The 19,348-nt window shown below is 35.2% G+C and overlaps 1 protein-coding gene across 6 annotated transcripts in view; it reads right to left on the bottom strand.

Annotated features, from left to right (window-relative positions):
• Positions 1-19,348, bottom strand: part of LOC138701584 (aldehyde dehydrogenase family 16 member A1-like) — a 113,544-nt gene that overhangs the window by 45,860 nt on the left and 48,336 nt on the right. For all 6 annotated transcript variants that reach the window (XM_069828627.1, XM_069828625.1, XM_069828623.1 and 3 more), the window contains 2 exons: positions 13,983-14,143; positions 644-744 (listed from right to left, as the gene is read on the bottom strand). In XM_069828627.1, the coding sequence (XP_069684728.1) occupies positions 644-744; positions 13,983-14,143 (262 nt within the window). The remainder of the gene's footprint in view (positions 1-643; positions 745-13,982; positions 14,144-19,348) is intronic.

Raw genomic sequence — 19,348 nt, 5'->3', positions numbered from 1 at the left:
GCTGTGCTCAGGCTTGGGTTGGATCCCCCGTTTGGTCCTATTGGTTTCTTCCAAGGTTTTCCCCAGCCGTGGGACTGATGCCGGATGGTCTATGGCAAGTTCTCGGCCTCACTTCATTTCACGCCCTTTGATCTGATTACCTGGTTGGGTTTTTTCCGAGGTTTTCCCCAACCATAAGGCAAATGCCAGGTAATCTTTTGGTGAATCCTCGGGCCTTACCTCATCTCACTACATCTCGCCAAAATATTGTAAAAAATTGAAGAAAATTGTAAAAAAATTGTAGAAAATTGCACACAATTGTAGAAAATTGCAAAATTGTAAATTGTTGTAAAAAATGGTTATTATAATTATTATGGTTGTAATCTTGTAAAATTTTGACTTGTTCCACATCTTAAAGCTTCATTGCTAATGTAAGATCTATGGAATATAATAAATGAAATGAAAAAAAAAAAAAAAAAGATGATAATACGTCAAGGACATTTTTTATTGAGGAATATGGCTCTTTTAGAATTCGAATATTTAATAAAGCAAAATGGAAAACATGACAAATTTCAACATTAGACAGGTTATCTATCCAGTTTTTCTTGTTTAACTATAAGGTCAGGTAGTCTCACGACTATGGCCATTCATAATTATTATGTACCTGACCCTGATTGAACCAGGCTGCATCAACAACTCTGTCCACAGCTGAATCCAGATCTGCTGAATCAAACACAAGCATCGAAGATTTTCCTGCATTCAGCACTGCAACCAGACACCAAAGTGACTCAAATTATGTTGATGAATCTATACTACCTTAATAAGACATTTTAGTGTGTGTGTGTGTGTGTGTGTGTGTGTGTGTTTTTTTTAACAACATGCTCCATTAATAGATGGTAATATTACATGTTTTGACATTTCTGGATAATTACATGTTCATACTTACAAATTTACTAATTGTATAATCAATAAATGTCTATGTTATAATATGTACAAAGAGAACAAAATCTTAGTAAAATACCATTCCAAATTATGAAGCCCTCCACCTTCCTACTTACAAATTCACCAACTACATAAGCAATAATATTTCAAAATTGACAAACCCTACGTTTTCCTAGTTACAAATTTCAATTAAAGATATATAAATGATAATAAACCAGTATAGAGATAGATCAAAACGACAAGATGTATTCTCAATAATCTACCAAAACAGCATCTTCTTTCATAAAGAAAACAGAATTAAATACCATAGGACAAGGATATTTATGTTTATTTGTTTACTTAATTAAACTCTATGCATAGAATTTTATAACAAGTTCAGTAACTATGACTATATTTGATACCACGGAAAACTAATGCAACTGTATTCGTTTACAGAAAAGTTTTTCCATTGTAAAAAAAAATAATAATTCAAAAGTAGCTCTAGAAGTTCAGTTTGGTCCCATTTACCGGTACTTAACACTTCAACTTAATTTTCTAAACATTCATCCTCAATATTCTAGTGGTTACCATGCTTGCTTCTAGACTCTTATGTTAAGGATTCAAATCCAGCAGAGAATAATGAACTTTTAAGGGGCAACAATAATAAATTCTTAAGTGACACTGGGACTAAACTTGAAACTTCGAAAATTCTTCATCAATTGCTTTCAAATTTGGTGAATTTGTTGTGTCTATACTGTCCCGCACCATGGTCTAAGGCATCCTGCCTGGGACTCACATTACGGAATGCGTGCTGGTTCGAGTCCTCATGGGAGAAGAAATTTTCTTATGAAATTTCGGCCAGTGTATGGGACCAGTGCCCATCCAGCATCGTGATGCATTTGGACAGCTACGATAGGTAGTGAAATTCGGTTACGCAAACCAGCTATAACAGCTAGGGAGATCATCATGCTAACCACACGATACCTCCATTCTGGTTGGATGATCGTCCACCTCTGCTTTGGCATGTGGCCGTGACGCCAGCAGCCGGCTGATCGGTCTTGGCCCTTCATAGGCTGTAGTGCCACGAATTATTATTATTGTGTCTATACATTTAAATAACAGTACCAAATTCCATCAAGTTTCATGCATTAGTTCCTTAGATATTAATTGTTGTTGTTGTTTTCTAATGCTAGGCGTTTGACAATAAAGTCATTTGACCTCTTGCACTCCAATATTTTTCAAAGATATTATCATGACTAGCCACTGAAGCACAGATTTTGAGATGTTCCGAATCCATTTCTTGGTTTGAATTGCACAATGGGCAGTTAGGGGACTGATATATTCCAATTCTATGCAGGTGTTTGGCCAAACAATCATGGCCTGTTGCCAATCTAAATGCAGCTACAGACGATTTTCGTGGTAAATCGGGAATTAACTGTAGATTTTGATGCAGAGAGTTCCATTTTTTCCCTTGGGATTGAGTTATCAAATTTTGTTTGTTGAAGTCTAAGTATGTAGATTTAATAAATCTCTTCACAGAGTAATACATAGATTTAGTAACAGGTCTGTAAGTAGCAGTGCTGCCCTTCTTTGCTAAAGCATCCGCATTCTCGTTTCCCAGGATTCCACAATGGGATGGTATCCATTGGAATACAATTCTTTTATTGAGTGATAATAATTGAGAGAGCATTTTAGTTATTTCTGCTGTTTGAGATGAAGGTGTGTGTTTAGAGATGATTGATAGAATAGCTGCTTTGGAGTCTGACAATATAATTGCATTCCTAAATTTATTGATGTGGCATAGAAGATTCCTGAGACATTCATTTATTGCAATGATTTCACCATCAAAACTTGTTGTTCCATATCCAAGAGATCTATAAAGTGAGAAGAGACAGCACGTAACACCTGCACCGGCACCTTGTTCTCTGGAGATCAAGGATCCATCGGTGTATAAATGAAGCCAGTTTTGTGGAGGGTACCTAATATTAATTGTCTCTAAAGACAATTGTTTCAGTATTTCAGTGTTTACTTCTGATTTCAGTATTTCTTCTGCTAAATTTAGATTATATTCTATATTTAATAGAGTTAAAGGGTTTGGTTTAATTTGTAAGTTTTCTTTTAAATTCGGGATATTGATTTTCTGTTTTAATTCTTGAACAATGGATATGAAACTTTTTTGAGTTTTCAACCTACAAAGAGGACTGTATGAATGCCAATTGCTGCAAAAGGGTATCTGTCGGATACAGGGGGGAGAGCCATTAATCCTTCCCATTGAAGGCTTTAAGGAACCAACCTGGACAAATACCCAATGTCCCATCCCTACCTTTCCGTGGTGCAGCTGTTAGTAAGCATAATTTTACGAGCTGAACTAAAGGGTGGGGCTACTCATCCATTAGCACTGGTCAGCTTGATGAGTTAATGACTGAATTTGGTATAATTTTCCTCTATCCAATACCTAATTCCCTCTTTATCCTTTCCTATCCAGTTGTCTGACTGAACTCTTACTTTCTTCGACCCCAACGGCATTAGAGCATTCGAGGCCTAGGGGTTCATTTCCCTTTCCTTCCTCCTCTTTCTACTTTTTTGTTCCTAGTGCTGACCTGCTATGGCACTAAAATCGTCCTCCAGTGGCTTAAGGAGGGAAAGCTGGTGATCAAGAAGATCTCCCTGCTAGGTCCAATGGACCCGTCGACCAACAGCAGGTGTGGTCCTCCAGACATTCTGGGAGTTGTGTGTGAATGAAGTAGCCACCAAAACGTTAAAATATGGTGTTCACTTAAATCGGCTACAACTTGCCATTTAACTCCAATATGAAATGAGATATTAATTGTCACTTATTTTAATAATATATTAAATTAAGTGAACATTCAAAACGTCCCCTGACAGCTTCAGAACTATTGTTACTGTATTTTTAAATATTGTGTGAAGGGCTTACTACTCATGATTAAGAAAACTTCGCATGAATTTTTAAATTTGAGCATTGATTAATGAGATATAAATTTTCATATAGAGTAAATCATAATTTTTGCTTGATAGTTTTCTTAAATTTTTAAGGGTTAAAATTTCATATCATGAAAAGTTTTCAATAAAGAGTTGATTTCATGCACAACTATGTATATTGGAATATGCTGAATTATCTTGCTAAGTTTCATAAACATTATTGCTGACAGAGCTAAAGTTGTACACAACTTTCAAAACTGCTAAAGTATTACTGGTACATCATTGTCTTCATAACAGAAATATCGTAATGCGAAAATAAACCTTTTAATATATATTTCACCAGAATCTCTTCTTTGATTTCCACCTCACAGCAGACTAATTACATCTTGCAAAATGTTATTTAAAGAAGCAAATCTAAGCACAGTACGCTTGTCATGATCGAACAGTTTTGTCTTTAGGCTTGGCTTTATTAGGTTTATGAAAACCTACCGGTACATATGTGCTGGTGAAAATGATAATAATACTAATTTTTGCTGCAAATTTACGAAACCTCGGACACAGTTCATAGTATAAGAAATTGTAAAAGCTAAAGAAGTCCTTGTCATTATATATACATTTCAGTGGTGCAGTATGTGAAAGATCAATTAATTTTAGCTGCAATTCTGGAGGCAAATTTTCTGGATTTGCGGAATGAGAGAAAATGTAGAGTTCTAATTTGTGTCGAATCATTTCCATTTAGCATCACTCTGAATACTTCATTTCTTAATAATGTAATGTTTTCACACACATTAAGGACAGTATATCTCCTTGTTCTATGCATTACTGTTCTACTTAATGTATGCATGGACAACCTTTGTACTACTATCCCTCTTTCAGTGTGTTCTAGTAGGGGGAGAAATTTAATCTGTGCACAGAGCAATCTGCCCACCATGTGCTTCAGTCCATACATGCTTGAATATGCAATAGGTAACTACAGTAAAACTTCATTTATACGTTTTTATGAGGGTGTGAAGAAAAAACGTATAACTGAGAAAAATGTGTAACTGAAATGGCATTTCATTACATCTGAAATGGTGTTAATAATAAGTAATACGTGATTATTTTACACGGTCACATCTTAACAATGAACACATATTGTACGTATTTACGTCATTGTAAGAAGCAAGTTTTTCTTTTTTTTTTTTGACAAAATGTCGTCTTGAAAACTGGGGTGTGTACTATATTCGCACTTAAATACTCCGTCTCGAACAAACTGAAATTAATGCTCTATTTATGTTACAAGATAAAGTGGGAAACAACTGACAGAAATGGCCACTGCGAGTATTTTCTCGTCTTTTGCGCACTTTTCATTCGTAATTTTTTGTCCATTTTTAACAACAATCACTAATAACAATAATATTTTTAACTACTATAATGACTTAATAACATTTTTTCTTTTATTGTGAGATTTTATGAATACAACTCTCAACAACTGCATGCCTTCAATTGAACCAAAAGAACGTACTAATAATTACTGACGAAAGAGTAGCATGATGTTAGTCATTGTCAATGTTCTGACACCAACCCAGACCTGTTGACCGGAAGTTCCAGTTCTAATACTGCAAATGAGAATGAATGTGAGGTATTGGTTTAGCTAGAAGTAAGGGAGTACCTACTTGTGTTGATAACATAATTTTAATCTTGAGTGATTTTTAGCATAGGTTCGTATTATATTCAACAGCATAAATACTGTTTTTTTTTTCGCGTTCTTACATTTTTCTGGCAAACCTAATTTCGAACAAAATTTAATTAGAACATATAAATGAAGTTTTGTAGTACCTCTCGGGGTTTAAAATACGATCGTATAGGTGTGAAAACATATCAATGAAAATGTATAACTGAAATAAATCAACATGAAAAATATAAGAATTTTGCCAGGACTTTAGAAAAAATGTATAAGTATGAAATACATATATGTGAGATGTGAGAAACGTATAAATGAAGATTAGAGTTACGTAAAGAAATTAAATACAGTGAAACTTCTCCAGACGACCACCCCAATTCCCGACCACCATTATCTGGCATGGAATATTATTCTCATAAGACGAATGTATTTTGTCCCTCTTTAAGACGACCCCCTTTCCCCGATCAATGACCATGGATTTTGACCCCGAAATAAATGGTTTTCCCCCTTTAAGACGACCAGAATTTAAAATAAAATTGTAAATACTGTAATATTATTCCTACTGCCCGTGCCTCACTTCCTGAGCTGTTTCTTTGCGGGGTGAGATGCAGAGGGGGGAAGTAGGAGTTCCTGAGTACCGCATGTGCCTACTACCCTACGTTCAACACATCGGCCTTTTCAGGATTCCTTTCGTCAGCTATGGAGCAAGATCAGCCATGGACAAGCGAATGTATAGGCTATCCCCTCACAAAACAGATTATATCCTCATCAATTCCTGTAACTAAACACTAATACCAGTGGTAGACTACAATCTCTACTCGAGATTATCAACCTAATCGCGATTACAGTTGAAATGTGTACACATCCATAAACTCTTTCTTCAATGGCAGTGTTTCTCAAACTTTTTCCACCGCGAAACCCCTTTTAATCTAAAGTGTAATTGCGGAATCATTGTAATATTTTATTAGTATTTAATAATTAACAGACAAGTATGAAAGCTAGTATCTCAATAATTCTGTTCAGTGGGACGAACGTACAGTAAAACCTCGATAAGATGCGCCCACTTATTACGCTATCCCATGTAATACGCTTTTTTGTCCAGTCCCTGCACATTTCATATATAACGCCTTTATAAAAACCCCGTTTGTTGCACTCAAGTCCCGCATAATACGCTGTTTTTGTGGAATATTTTCGATGTAATTTTCAGCAATGTACTGTAACAGCAATGAAACATCTTGGTCACTGAACTCACTTGTGCCATTAACCTGAAAAGTATTGGTATTCGACCCTTCACCTGCACATTTAAACCTTCATACTTCATACCTTAGTATACCCCATCCTCTTGTTACGCTCTCTTATTCAACTCCTTACCTGCGTGGTTAAAGCCTACATACAGTTACAATACCCCACCCTCTTGCTAACCCTCTCTCTCAAACAGCATTTCTCACTCGGTCGTAACAAAATTCTGGAAATTTTTGCTGGGCAGTTTGTTGTCCTTTAGTGTATTGAAGTGTCTGTGAATGTCATTACAATGAGTGTTAAACGAAAAACCCTTTCTGTGTCGGAAAAATTGGAAATCTTACGAAAGTACGGTCAGAACAGTACTCTCTGATGCATTAGGAATCCCATCATCGACATTAGGAATGATAATAAAAAATCGCGACTCAATCACTACAATTGCGACGTCGTTGGGAGGATATAATCGCAGGAAACTGAAGTGTGGTAAACATGAAGACTTGGAGAACATGCACATGGCAAACAACTATAAATGACTTTTTTTTCTGAATTAATTAAGAACAGTACATATTGTAAATGTCTTTGACGTACAGTACAGTACAGTAATTACATAATTGAGTAATACTATATTACCTTTCATAAATCATGTATTTCAATAAAGAAAAATGCTAATAGATACTGTATGTAAGTCAAAATTAGTATACTGGCCCAATACGCGGTTTACACCCGGTCCCTTGAACAGCGTCTTATCGGAGTTTTACTGTATTTGCTTTCAGGGCCGTATTCACCAACGTCGGTAAAAATTTTATCTCGGTTTTTAGCTACAAAAACTTAGATAATAGCTACATTTGTATTTACCAACAAAATTATCTCGGTTAATTGGGATTATCTCGGTTTAAAATTTTACCAGAGAAATGTTGGCCGATAAAGTAGGAAAAACTGAGATAATCGGAATAACAAGATGGCTCATAGACGACTTGAATATTTAATTGATGAAAGGGAAAATGACTGATGAGGAATATGGCCAAAAGTACAAAAGATGACGTCCTAGGTGGCTAAAAGAATGCGCCACATACTCTGAGGACTACGATGACTCAGATTTTGTAACACATTTTAGATTATCTAAAACTTCAGCTTTATCAGGCTTATCAATGATGGAACATAACCTGGAATTTACAACAAATAGGTAAGCTGAATTCTCTACAATACCTATTGTTTATACCAGAGAGAGGCAGCAAAAAATTACCGTACTTTACAAGGGACGTCGGGGAACAGATCGCAAGCAATCCATTGCTCGACTCACCAATCAGCTGTAGCAGCGCGTGCGGGCCGAGCATTCAGTTTCATTACGGTAGGCCTAAATTATTAGTTTCTCGCCATTTTCTGAATAACTTGGTTATGTATTGTCTCGAAGGCATTGCAGCATCACGAAACTGATGTAGAAATTTGCGAACAGTACAGTCATAAGATTTGTTTTTAGGAGAAATGTCTCAACTAGAAATATTCGTTGTACAATACTATACGTCACCACACTGACAGCGAACACAAATAATGTTCAATAACAAGTGTAGTAATGCAACACTACGTAATAACGTGCACTCAATAAACACTCCACTCGTCAACTAAACACTCCATACGCTTCCCGCTGTCCACACACTCAATCCTCACCACTTGGAATTTTAGGCCTACCGTAATAAAACTGAACTCCTGGCCCGCCCGCGCTGCTACAGCTGACCGGTGAGTCGAGCAATAGATTGCGGACAATCTGTTCCCTGACGTCTTCTGCATAGTACGGTAACTTTTCGCTTCCTCTCTCTGTAGTTACCCTATTTATATACCTATAAGTTAGTGCTATAAATACACACACACGCGCATATACATGCATACTAACGATCGTATTGACAGGCATCGTGGTTGGGTATGTATCTTTACATTTTTTCATCAAATTAAGAAAATTAAAATTACATTGAAGTTACTTTTCTCCCATTTTAGGAATCAAGCTGCATCGCCCATAAATCAGCTGCTACTAGCACTAAGATTTTACGCTAATGGTGGTGACCAGCTCAGCGTTGCAGATTATGCTGGTGTGAGTCAGTCTACAGCTTCCTGAATTGTACATAGAGTCAGCAGTGCCATAGCTGCTTTACGATGCCAATATATTAATCTTCCGCAAACACCTCAATCTGTACTTCAAACGCAGATGTGTTTTTACAACATAGCCAGATTTCCAAAAGTAATAGGAGCAATGGACTGTACCCATATTAGGATACGATCCCCTGGAGGTAATAATGCGGAACTCTTCCGAAAAAGGAAGACTTACTTTTCGCTGAATGTGCAAGCAATATGTAATGCTAATATGGAATTTAGTGACATAGTGGCTAGATTGCCAGGCAGTAGTCACGACAGTACCATTTTCAATAATTGTGTACAACGAGCCAGGTTCGAACAGGGGATCTACGGGGATTCAGTGTTACTAGTAGATGCAGGCTACCCCTGTAGATCTTACTTAATGCCTCCTCTGGATATAGTTCATACACCGGCAGAGACTCTCTATAATGAATCGCAAATCAGATCAAGAAATGTAATAGAGAGAATGTTTGGCTTATGGAAGCGAAGATTTCCGGTTCTTGCTTTGGGGATGAATGTGACATTAGATCATACGTTTGCCGTGATAACTGCTACAGCGGTACTGCATAATATTCTTCGTCGAGCTGGAGAAGAATTACCTCAGGACGATCCACATCTACAGTTACCTGCACCATGGGCTGAACTCTTAGGAGAAGGGCAGATTGATGGACGACTGTATCAACAAAATAGACCTATATCTCGCCGCGACAATCTAGTGAGACGAACAATAATTGATACCTACTTTAGAAGTCTCCTACCACAGTAGCAGCACAGCATTTTACATTATTAAAAGGTCTTGCATAAATGTTGTCTATTTTTTCTCACACATTGTTGTTATATTACAAAACATAAGAAATAATTTGCTTTTTTCATGATTCAATTGTGTAAACAAATGTACTATTTAGATATTACTTATTCATATCTTTTAATGAACTGACACGGCTAAATTATTTTTTCATATAATGAAAACAATGAAATTGAATTAATAATTATCAGCACAATGCATTGTAACAATTTTAATTGTTGTTTAATAATATTTCAGTTTTCATTTTCTCGTGTTTGAGTAGTTCATTTTCTCTTTCAAGTTTTACTTTTTCAATTTCGAGTTTTAATTGTTCCTGCTGTAGTCGAAGAGAATGAAGCTCCTTGTTCCGCAAGTGTTCTTCTGTTGCTTGTTCAATGCTCTTCATTATTGCCTCAGCCTTCAACTTGTGGATTTTTGCAAAGGGCTCTTCTGACTTGCTAAGCATCGGTCTTCTGCGTGTAGTCCAGCTTGGGGGGACATTTTTTGAAGAAGTTGAAGGAGCTGTAACACTGACGTTGGCCGAGTCGTCACAGGCAACTTCACTTGTAGCTTCAGTGGAGCAGTTTTTTATGTGTTGAACATTAGCTCTGTCAGCGGCTGTACTGCAGCTTGCAGTCACAGTCGATTGTAGTGCTGGATGCTTGGGAGACTTAAGCATATTTGATGTATATTGACCCCAATTGAATTGCATTGGATGAATCTCAAAATTACTACTTATTTCCGCGGATTCTTCTGTCAGCACAATTGTATCACCATTATTAACAACTACAATATCTAACGGTTCAGTGTCACCGTCATATGGGTTTTTCAGTCCCTCTACTGAAGGCCGAATAAGTTCTATTACCCTTTCAAGGATAGGATCATTTGTAATAACTTTACTTGTGCCCCCACCTGTTTTCAACGCTTCTATCTTGATTTCTGTCGATGCCTTTCTAGAAGCCTTCTTTAAATTTTCCCAAACATTTCTCAAGTTTGTAGCATCCCGAACAGGCCCGTTTCCTTGGGAATTAAAACTAATTGAAATTGTTTGCCACTGTTCATTTTTCATTTGAGTTGTTACACCATCTGTTTTTTTATTTTCTATCACATTTATATTTTCTGCCACCAAATCCAATAACAATTCCTTCTCTTGACATGTCATATTAGGTTTCCTTCTACGTTTCTGATCAACACTAGCCATAACTTATGATAAATAAACTATTTTCGCACACGTAACCTATATACACTCGTAAACTTGTTTATTTTTATAATGAATTTATAGTGTGCATGGCATTAGTCAATTGTTTCCCTCTATGCTTTCCGTGCTTCGTTATGAAAAAATTAACGATCAAATGCAGTCTGAAACGAAAACTCCGTTTTTGAAAACCAGGATAATAAATTATGTGGTGAATACAGAACTGAGCGTTATCCGAGATAATGGTATTACCAGAGTTTTAGAAATCTGAGATAATAGCAAATATTACTGACGTTGGTGAATACGGGCCTAAGCCTGCAATCTGGTTTTATGGCAGAAAGTTGTCTCATTTCTACTGTACTTCTGCATTTTGTCTTTTCGATATTTTGTTTTAGTGAACACATACGCAGAGAATCCAGTGATGAAAGTGATAAGTATTATGGGTATTTTCCATTTTAGATGTTCATTAAACATATTATAATTACTCATATTCTTGGATTATTATTATTATTATTATTATTATTATTATTATTATTATTATTATTATTATTATTATCAGTGGTTTCATGTTATTATTGATTCATATTTTCGTAACATTTATATATTTTTATAGTATCCACTAAGTATAAAATAGCCACCAGAGCAGCCCAGTCGGCTAAGGCGCTTGCCTATCGATCCTGAGTTGCGCTCGAGCGCGGGTTCGATTCCCGCTTGGGCTGATTATCTGGTTGGATTTCCCCCCCCCCCGAGGTTTTCCCCAACAGTAAGGCGAATGTCAGGTAATCTTTGGCGAATCCCCGACCTTATCTCGCCAAATACCATTTCGCTATCATCAATCCCATCGATGCAAAATAACCTAGTAGTTGATACAATGTCGTTAAATAACCAAGTAAAAAGTATAAAATAAAATTTAAAATCACATAGGGCTCACGGAACCCCAGAACATACTTTGAGAAATGCTGCCCTGTGGTAATTCAGCAGTTGTCCAGGCTGAACGAAGAGTGGCCTAGTGTGTACATACATTTTAGGAAATCGCCATCAGAGATAATAGCGATAGTGGTAACCATGATTAGTGTCTCCAGTATTATAAACAGTAAAGACCCCTGCAATGGCAAAGGATAATGTTTTCAGAACATGTAATATGCTGCCGTGCCGCCACGCTGCAGCTGCTGTGCCGGTCCGAGCAGACCTAAGAGGCGTGGTTATAAGCACTAGGGAACTCTCGGTTCAGGACGTGAGACATGGGCAGTATACAGTATTCTTAGAATTAAAAAACAGATGCTTCACACTCGCCCTCCCCGCAGGCTGCTTCCAGTCATTCTTTCGGTTGTCTCTGGTAGTTGTATTGTGTCGTCTTTAGAATTTTAAGAATAACAGTATTTCAGCTCCAGCGAGGAACAATTGCACAGTTCAAGGTTACTGCTAAGTTATTTTCCTAACTGCATGTCAAAAGATACAGTAAGTCTGTCTGATCATTTAAAATATCACTTCTTACGAAAGGTTTAGGAAAGATGGGTTTGTATGAGTTTTGACAATACAATACCCTAACAAGTTCTTGGCCTACCTGACAAACTGAATTTACTCCTGGCAATTAAAGATGTTCCTGGCAGTATTGCAATGCATAGATCTCTAGCTCTTGAATTAGGAAATAAAAAGCTTTATGATTTAATCAGTGAAGTGGAAAGAGAATATAAAAACATTATCATCGATAAACGTTTGAAAAATTTAGTACAAACATCCATTTTGAAATACAATATGAAAAACGATTAACTTGGTATACAAAGTAATTTTTATTTCTAATTTTACTGTAGTATTGCAGCCTACTTTTTGTTTCATTGTACAGTATTGAGAATATCACTATTAAATGTACGATTCATTGTGTATGATAAGTTACACTTGAATTTTAGTTTTTTATGAATTCTAATAAATCTGAAAAGGTTGAGTTTTAAACCTTTCATTAGGTTATATGCTAAATTTAATACTGTATAAATCTAAAATTGTTGATATCTCCTTAAGAAGACCACCCCTCTAGACAACCACTTTTAATGTGCAATTTCTGGTGATCGGCTTAAAGAGGTTTCACTGTATATGTATTTTTGCCATTTTGACCAAAAACTCAGTCCTAGTGTCCCTTAATTTGGGAAACAAGTCTTTTAACAGAATACTATGGCTTTTAAGGACATCTTTAGAAGATGAGAAAAACAATAAACTCAACTTTCATTAGATGACCACAGGAAGATGAGATGGTTGCTCATATTACATATCTATGAAACTCTCGCAAACTTTCCATAATTTCTATCGTAACACCAACATCTAGTGCAGGAAGTGAACGTGCATTTTCATGTTTACGTCGCATTAAAACTTACTTGTGGAAATGAACGGGCCATGAATGTTCAGCAATCTCACAGTCCTTGCTGTAGAGCAGGATATCATAAAGGCACTGGACATTGAGGATCTAATCGACAAATTTGACCCTGCCCATGGAAACTGACATATAGCTTTACATTAGGAAACTTAACATACATACCCAGGTTAGCAGTAGCAGTAGCAATAATAATAATAATAATAATAATAATAATAATAATAATAATAATAATAATAATAATAATAATAATAATAATACATAGTAATATTAATAAACAGATGTATAGTATGTACGCAAATGCTTGAAAAAGAATATTTTGGATTTTTTATGTACCACATTTTTACAGCTCGCACCCCATCCGTACCCCCCCTGCTCTGATCCTGGTAACGTCACTGTGTAAGTTTCAATAAACTCTTTTCTAGCATAGCGAGCAGAACTGTTTTTAAAGTAACTTTTACAAAGAAAAACTCTTTATACCACAGTAAGACGCTGCACTGCACCATTTTCAATACTATGTTTCTTTCTTTCCCCCATCTTCCTCTATGCTGTAAACCTGTAACATGGAATGTCACTCAGTCTCATTTTCCTCCCAAAGAAAGTCAGGCTAATAACTTTTTATCACCTTTAAAAAGTAATCACTCTCAGCTAGAGGTTTGAATCTATCATTAACAAATGCAACTACATTAATAAAATATATCATTCAAATACCGACGAGACTATTTAACAAGGACTGAAGTATGTAGTAAAAAAAAAAAAAAAGACTGATACCTACACATTGTAAGGTGAATTCCCAAACCAGCAGTCTGCTCCCGTAAGTGACGCCCCACACTCATTAAACCAGAAAATATCACATTGGAGACTTGAGCATGAGTAGCAAGCTGTTGTTCAATGGAAGAATCTCCTGGCAACACATTGATCACTCCAGGAGGTAGTCTGCAACCACATACACAACAATAAATTACTCCTAGAAAGATACGAAAGTCTAAATATTCTTTTGTTATGAATAATTAAAAATACTAATGTAATTATGTATGTTGCTTCTTTATTTGTAGACCACTAGAAGGAAAATATCTCGACAAATTGTAGGTTTCTTATGAATAGTTTACTTTGTTTTATTATATACATTTCTCAATAGTTACAGAATTTATATTTTGAGCATGCACACGTACATGCACACACAAAGCATTTTTATATTTTATTTTCCAGACACTAGAAAATAAAATAAATGTTAATTTATCAAACACAACAATTATTGCTAGAAAGATACGACATTCTGGATAATCTTTTGTTATGAGTAATTAAAAATACTAATGTAATTATGTATGTTGCTTCTTTATTTGTAGACCACTAGAAGGAAAATATCTCGACAAATTCTAGGTTTCTTATGAATAGTTTACTTTGTTTTATTATATATATATATATATATATATATATATATATTTCTCAATATTTATAGAATTTATATTTTGAGCATGTACACACAAAGCATTTTTATATTTTATTTTCCAGACACTAGAAAATAAAAATAAATGTTAATTTCTTACATTTTTGTGCAGTTCCTCTTATAGCAAAAGAACTCAGATATCCAAAAGTCACAATAACAGAATACGAAACAAATAGAGCACATTCAGAGAATGACTGATGATTGTATTCCAAAACATATAATAATTACAGACTGATGGAAAAAGAGACATTAAAAAATCAAGGAAAAGATACCTTAAACAATTTCAACCACTATACCTTAAGGGAGAGGAGAGAGACCTAACAATGATGACGATTAAGCTAAGAAGATGGTAGAAGATGAAAATAAGAAAAAGGATACAGTAGAACCCCCTTTTAACGAATCTCTGAGGGATTACTTTTTTTTTCTTAAATAGACGTTTCACTTAAAATAAGGATACCAAATGTCTCCGAATTCATACTTCTGTCCCCTGTTTTTAAAGGCTATTTTATTTTATTATTAAGTTCTTGAGATCAGAGATGCTAACACTTATTTTGTAAAACACTGTAATAAAGGATTGGTGTCTGCAGATGACAGACAAAGCTGTTAATATTTGATACTGTTCTCTAATAGATGGTGAGAAAACCATGCATATAGTGTTTCAACATTTTTAACACATACATTACATTGGTTCATGCTTGCTTCCGATTTAAATGAAGAGTTTTAAATTCGGAAACGGAATTGTTTGTAGAAGCAGCAGCATGTTGAGTTAGTAGCTATTGCTCACATTAAACAGGACGAGTTTGTATAGTGTAGTCTTTGTGTATGTAATGTGAAAAATATTAGTTAAGAAAGTTAAAAAACGTAATATATTGTAAGTGACAATTTGTTGAAAGAATTTTTTTTAAGTTTGGAATTAATAACCAGCTCATTGTGCAAACTTCCTTCGCCATTATCAGTGGCAGAAGAACTTTTGTTACTGAATACATGGTAACATACAGACATAGAAGTGCTGTGATCACTCATACTGGTTGCTCTAATTGTTCACTTATTCCAGAAGTGTTGTCTGAGATAAAAATGACGTGGCAATTGCACCACAAGAACGTACTTTTGCGTTTCATACCATAACATGTGCCTATGGACTGCACATGTGGTTCAGTGAAGACGTTCTGCGAACTTTGTGTTCCAGGACGAAAGTCCTTGTTATACTCAGTTACATATTTGGTTATATCAGCTATGAACATGATGTGGACTTTTCAACATTCAAAATGATGTGTAAAACAGTTCAATCCATGTTGACTGTCATCACAAACTTTCCCACGACATGTCAGAAATTTTCAACTAAACTTGCTTCCAGATAAAGAATATTACAAAAATTCATTCGTCAGAAAAATATGTGTGATTTTATATCAGAACAGTTACACTTTTGTGTTTCAATCTTGTAGTAAATGAATTTAATAATAATAATAATAATAATAATAATAATAATAATAATAATAATAATAATAATAATAATAATTTCATCAAAATCTTGAATAATAAAATGATACATCAACAAAGGAAAGAGCCTATACTTACCACAAAAATTTTACATTCCGATATACAAATTGCTACAGCATTCACCAAACACTGTACTAAGAAAGAACCCATAAAAAAAGAACAGAAAGAGTATGAAAAAGAAATAAAAATGAAATTGAAGCAGTCTTTCAAAAGTAAAAATGGTGTTAAAGAATTTGATGAAAAATTTACGATACAGGAATTAAAAATTCCAATTAGATCCTTGAAAAGGAAGAAATATCCTGGACCAGATAAAATCTTACCAGAATTTATACAACATCTTGGGACACATACTCATTTTCACTGAGGCAGATACATCATCTCTGCTTTACTCATTAGGAATAACGTGGAATCAATTTAACATGATGCTCATGCACTTTAAGAATTTCACATCAGCAGAAATTTAGTGATGAATATGAAAAAAATATATTAGTATCCCAAAGCAATGAAAGAGTATTTCATTATCTGAATGGCTAATGCATCAGCTTTTAATGCTAGAGAACCATGTTTAATCCTGGTAAAATCAAGCTGAAATTTAAGTTGTTATTGAATGTTTATCATGCTCTCTGTTATATCTAATGTACATGGGGTCAAATTTCATATCATGCATACCGGTAACGGATATTTAAGTATAGAAAAGAGATTAATATAATTTACTTCAGAAGAGAAATAAAGTCAGGCATCCCATATTGCAGATTTGCGACACATAAAAGAATGCTGAATCTGAATGAGAGGGTTCCAGACAAAATTTGCTACACAGACAACATGTCTTTCATATTCTGAGAGTTTGCAGCAATCTCTAAGGCCGGGAATACATGGATGCGCTGCAGCAGTAATGCAGCATTACATGTAATGTGCGGAGTAAATTGTGCACTCTCGAACAAACGGTGCGCACGAACCATCTGAGCAGCGTGCAAGCCTCAAACACCTTCCTAGTTCCATTCTGTCTAGCATGATGCACGATCATGGAAAACGAGGAAGCTTTGCTAACTGCTATTTGCGCTTTCATACTAGTAGGATACATTTCCAACAGAATGAGATGTAGACCTACGGAATTGTACAAGAAACGGCTAGGGAGTAAATTTTTAAGTGCTACAAACTTTCAAGACATCAGCGGCCAATATAAAAACCTTAGGACTACTCGGATGATATCCACCAATTCTGGAGAATTATTGATGAAAATCGGACCAAACTTTAAAAAATCAGCCACCAACATGCGAGAACCAATCTCAAGTCAAGATAGGACAGTATTTATTGTACCAAACTCAATTCATCCTTTGAAGAATGTTATTGTGTAATTAACAAAGTATGTAAAACACTATTTTTGGTTGACTGTAGGCCTATATGTCAATATTCCAGGTTTGCAGTGACTTTACGATTCTTGGTAACAGGGGATTCGTTTACAAGCCTTCAGTACCTTTTACGAATTTCAAAACAGGCTATAGGAGAAATAATCCCAGAAGTTTGTCTAGCAATTGTCAGCGCATTAAAGGAAAATATCTAGATGAGTTAAATCACAGTACCAACATAATGTGTTTCTTTAATGGGGATATTTTAATTCCAATACAAATAATGAAACAGTGAGAGAATTGCAATTAAAACATTCGAAATACCACACCAAGAAAAATCAATAATATTTCGAAGTCGCATTGCAATAAAGAAACACGTACAATAAAACTACAAACATTCTCTTTTTTGAGTAATCAAAATTTGATTGCCAAATGATGTTTTTTAATTTAAATGCACCGTCAAAACAAGTATTTTAAATCAGCTAAAGAAAATTATTTTAAAATAAAACATAGGAATGCAAAATATATACAACAAATACTAAAAAAACTGTTATTCAATTAATTAAAAATAATAAGAAAAAAAAAAACAGAAGATATTAAACGTGCTAGTTTTGACTATTGGAGTAGCCTATGTGATGAGCATTCTGGGAATGGAGTTTTGTTTGGATGATGTTGAAGAGAGCCAAGAGAGTTTGATTCAAATCCGGAAGTGACAGAGTGTAGTGTAATAAGAATGAAATTGGAGATTTTGTCATTGAAAGATTGGTTTGAGAAGACTTTTGAGTCGGAGGATGTTGTGATGGTTCGGGAGCTTAACCATAGGAAGTTGAGGGAGTAATTGGTTGAGTAGGCTGTCTAGGATTACCCATTTGGGAAGAAGACATGAAATGAAGGTACAGATGAATGAAAACATTGTTGTCCATAGTAAATTGGCATTTCGAAGAAGTTCCGTTTTGCTTTCACCTGAATGTCATAAATAGCTTGCTGAATCCCTTTCCTAGTAATCGCACGATATGCTATCATTTTCGATGAAAGGAGAGCACAAAATGATTTGACTTCACATTGTTTAACAGTGATCTTTAACCTCCCAGAAGCCAACAGCGTGGTTCAGGCAGTAGCACGTTTGCTTGCTGATCCGGAATTGCGCTCAAGCATAAGTTTGATTCCCACTTGGGTTGATTACCTGATTGTGTTTTTCCGAGGTTTTTCTCAACCGTAAGACGAATGTCAGGTAATCTATGGCGAATCCTCGGCCTCACCTTGTCAATTGCCAACTCGCTATCAAAAATTTCTTTCGACGCTAAATAAACTAGTAGTTGATAGAGCGTCGTAAAAATAACCAATTAAAAAAATTAACGTCCCAGCAGTGGCTTGCATAATTCCAAAGGCGGTTGCCAGTAAATCTGTACCTATCATCCTGTTTTTTCGCTCGTTTTGGAACCCTGTCACATCTTGCGTGTTAACTTGCAGGTACTTTACTTCTCACCCAAATATAAATATAAATTTATAACATTATGAATCATAATTTCTCCATTTCTGCATAATTATTTTTTAACCATGTGCAGAATGTAACAGAAAAAACTATTTCAGTACCTTATTCCCTTGACACCAATGCCATAGGATTTTTAGAACAAGATACATCTTATATGAAATGACTGTATTTACTCGTGTAATTTCCCCACTTTTCCTAAAAATGCATAGCTGAAAAAACGAAGGAGGGGGAAATTACACTAAAACTACAAAACATAGAGCATAATCTGGTCATAAATAACATCAAACAATCCATGTACTGTAGTAATCAAACCAAGTTCAATACTAAATAGCTACAAATCTGAGTACTCATCAACAATT

This window comes from Periplaneta americana, chromosome 6, assembly GCF_040183065.1.
Source record: "Periplaneta americana isolate PAMFEO1 chromosome 6, P.americana_PAMFEO1_priV1, whole genome shotgun sequence".
Lineage (NCBI taxonomy): Eukaryota > Metazoa > Arthropoda > Insecta > Blattodea > Blattidae > Periplaneta > Periplaneta americana.
Note: the sequence above shows the minus strand (reverse complement) of the source record. Positions and strands in the feature narration are given on the sequence as shown.